Source organism: Merops nubicus, unplaced genomic scaffold (genome assembly GCF_000691845.1).
Source record: "Merops nubicus isolate BGI_N331 unplaced genomic scaffold, ASM69184v1 scaffold41776, whole genome shotgun sequence".
NCBI classification, from domain to species: Eukaryota; Metazoa; Chordata; class Aves; order Coraciiformes; family Meropidae; genus Merops; species Merops nubicus.
In genome coordinates this window covers 10,608-14,311 of record NW_008616378.1, presented here as the reverse complement: position 1 = coordinate 14,311, position 3,704 = coordinate 10,608, and the positions used below count along the sequence as shown (strand labels likewise).

The following is a 3,704-nucleotide window of genomic DNA, read 5'->3' as shown; positions in this document are numbered from 1 at the left end:
GAATATGGTAGAGTGGGGTTGATAGTTGGACTTGGTGGTCTTAAAGGTCTTTCCCAAGCAAAGTGATCCTATGATTCTGTGAACTGAGGGGTGAAATCTTGCTCCCTCTCATGGCAAAGGGGACGAACCATTTACTCCACTGGGAGAAACAACGAGGCTGTAATCCTCCTTCTCAATCCACCAGCTCGTGCTTTGTTTTGCTTGTCCTTCTCCTTCCCCTCCCGTGGGTGCTCTCTGAGCAGTTTCCTCCCCCAACGCTGCTTTCCTTCCCGCAGGGAGCCGGTGGATGAAGTGCTGCAGATCCCCCCCTCCCTGCTGACATGCGGCGGGTGCCAGCAGAACATCGGGGACCGCTACTTCCTGAAGGCCATCGACCAGTACTGGCACGAGGACTGCCTCAGCTGCGACCTCTGCGGCTGCAGGCTGGGCGAGGTGGGCAGGAGGCTCTACTACAAGCTGGGCAGAAAGCTCTGCAGGAGGGACTATCTCAGGTACACAACACTCCCCTTCTTTCCCTCTCTTCAGCTCTGCTTCGTCATGTAATGAGCGTGGCTAGGGAGCAAGGAGCCATAAAGAATTCATGTTACTCTTAAACACAAAGCCTGGTGGCACTCACACCATTTGCAAGCTCAGGTTTACCATATGGGCTGATATATTTTGGGGTTCATGCACAGATGCTGGATGGAACCGCTGAGGTTCTTCCATAAGTTATAGATAAATCCAGAGGTTGTCTGATCACTTAGAGTTGTTTATAGGTTAAATCTCGCTGGGGAAAAGCACCCTGTTTTTTAATGAAAATGAAAGCATTGCTACATCTTGTGGGCAAAAGAGAATTGTTTGAAAATGTGAAGGGTACAGTAAGAATTCCTAGGACTTTGGGGCTGTTGGCATCTGTCAGCCTGCACAGACACGGCCTGGTAGCTCCAGGGGAGCTGTGCAGTGTCAGCGTGGGGTTCTGGCAAGTAGCAATTGGGAAAAGGGGATGAATTTCAGCAAGCTCCCCCTGAGCTGACAATGAACCGCTTCTCCCTAAGGGTTTTAAGAAGTTCTGTGCTTCCCCAAGCATTGCCTTGGAGCTGAAAGGTCTATAAAACCAGGTGCCAAGATTGGTGACTGATGAAAGATCATTTCAGGCTCTCATTTAAGAACACGGTATCCAAGGTAACTGAATTAAATTCGTTTTCCTGGTGCAGTAATATCAGCTCTCTGAGAAATGCTGGGTTCCAGTGGCCAGCAGGGCTGCTCTGCCTGCTTGGTGCCTGGTCACTGCCTTTGGCACCTGATTGATCCCTGGCTTCTTCTGCATCACTGGTAAGGTTATCCAGGAGGTTTCAAGCAGAAGGATGCAATGTGCTGCGTGTGTACTGCAAAGCTACAGCCAGGACAGGAAAGTCGGATTGCACTAATTTGGATCCAGTGGATTTTTAGCATTCTTAAACCTGAATAAACAAGAATCTACCCATTTTGCTGAATCGAATCCTATAAATACACTTGTTACCAACATGCTCACAAACAGCTCCCTGCCCATCTTTTTTTGCCAAAATTTGTAAGTAGAAGGATTAAATTGAGATGAAGATACTTCACAAAAATTAATAACAGAGAATCTTCACATTTCTGATTACAACTAAAGTGTATTGATCTTTGCTGTGCTGGTTGTGTACCATTTCTTCTGAGGGATCCCTTGTGTCTCAGGAGGCCTTTGGAACAGGATAATGGTATTGGATGTTTTTTCAGCTACTTTACTGAAGGCTAATTTATCTGCCAATAAAAACTAACCCAAAATCTCAGTGGAGTTCCTAATTATGGTGTCCCTGAGCTTTACTGATGGGAATTCTGCTAAGCAGAAACTGAGTTCTGCTAATGGGACCACGTGTAAATACTCTGTGCACACCACTCCAGCAGTGATCCAGTGTTAATTACACCTTCCAAACTTAAAGCAGAAACAACAGAAAATGTGGCAATACAATTAATGTACTTTCTTGCAGCGAAAGCCAATGCTTTTATTTATTTAATAATGCAACATATAATATCTTCCCTCATTAATGAATAATTTGGCAACCTTTGTGTAACCTTAGCATTACTTTTCGTTGGGCAGAAGTGAACACTGACATCTCCTGGTAGATGAAAGAATTGGTGTCTTCTCCTCTTAAAGATCATTTCATGGGCATCCTTTTTCCAGATCAGATGATGCTAAGCAGGCACAGCACATGGAAGAGAAGTGTAGGAGGTGGAAAAACTCTTTCCAGAACCAGTAGGGGAACTTAGAAGTCAAACACAATAGGGGTATGCTTTGAACAAGTAATATGTAGCATCTCTCCCCCGTTCTAAGAAAATAACATATTCCTGCTTATTTAATCAGTGGAAAGAGAATTTCTCTTGATCATAGAAGTGGAAGTGTTAGCATGATACAACTTTGTGCTGTGATCTGGGCAGCCTTTACCCCTCGTGAAGCTGCTCAGCAATTCAGGATATGGTCATTGATCAGAGAAGTCAATTATATTGAAAATAGGTGAGGAGCTTGGACTTTCTGCTTCGATTTTTGATATTGCAAAGTTTAGGGTTCTGCTTTCCTCTGACGTGGCAATACTGTGAGTAATGGATCGAGGGGCTGATGATGTGTTCTAGGTTTGGTTTGGTTTGTCCTGTCTCTCCAGCAAAGGAGCTCTGCTTACTCCTCTGCTGTTGTTGTTGTAGGCTCTTTGGTCAAGACGGCCTCTGCGCCTCCTGCGAGAAGCGAATCCGGGCGTACGAGATGACCATGCGGGTGAAGGACAAAGTGTATCACCTGGAATGCTTCAAATGTGCTGCCTGCCAGAAACATTTCTGTGTTGGGGACAGATACCTGCTCATCAACTCAGACATAGTATGTGAACAGGACATCTACGAGTGGACTAAGATAAATGGAATGATCTAGCAGAGCCGTGCCTCCGTGGTCCATCGGAGACACCTGGCGGGCGACACGGAGTGAGCTGCAGGGAGGAGATCACCCCTCGAGCTCTGGGCTTGGTCTGAAACAGGGGGAAAACACCCCGGAGTCAGCCCTTTGCAGGCAGTGCCACGTAGAATCTAAACTACACATAGGTGGAGAAGGGAGACTGGAGCAATAGTAGATAGACTGACTTCTGTTCTCAAAGGCGTGCGGACAGTAACTGACAGCGGCCACGTCGGGCAGAGCTGGGGCACAGACACCACCCCAAACCCTCAGAACTGCAGAGAGCAGGGACTCCTGTAAAGAGATGTTACTTGTGACCTCGTCACCTGCAGACTAGGATCCTGCCATTGAACTTTCTGTCTTGTTTTAGTTACTGAGTTTAGACGACAGCTCCTAATTAGCCATGAGGAAGGACACTGGAAGAAAAGGGCCACCACCTGTGTGGCCTCTCTATACAGCCTTACACTTTGGGTAGGAGAGGAAAAGGGAAGAGGGTGGGGGTTGTTTTTGCATGGACCCTCGTCACCTGCAGACTAGGATCCTGCCATTGAACTTTCTGTCTTGTTTTAGTTACTGAGTTTAGACGACAGCTCCTAATTAGCCATGAGGAAGGACACTGGAAGAAAAGGGCCACCACCTGTGTGGCCTCTCTATACAGCCTTACACTTTGGGTAGGAGAGGAAAAGGGAAGAGGGTGGGGGTTGTTTTTGCATGGACTTTTTTTTTTTTTTTAATTTGAGAATGAACAGTGCATCCTCTAGTCCCAAACTCT

The 3,704-nt window shown here is 46.6% G+C and overlaps 1 protein-coding gene across 1 annotated transcript; it reads left to right on the top strand.

The window, feature by feature from the left end:
* Window positions 1-275: 275 nt before the first annotated feature.
* On the top strand, window positions 276-3,123 carry LMO2 (LIM domain only 2 (rhombotin-like 1); the record flags this gene model as incomplete). The annotated part of the gene is made up of 2 exons (XM_008942811.1): window positions 276-491; window positions 2,695-3,123. Coding segments are annotated over 2 exons (436 nt in total), but the record flags the coding sequence as incomplete, so codon positions are not given.
* Window positions 3,124-3,704: the final 581 nt, after the last annotated feature.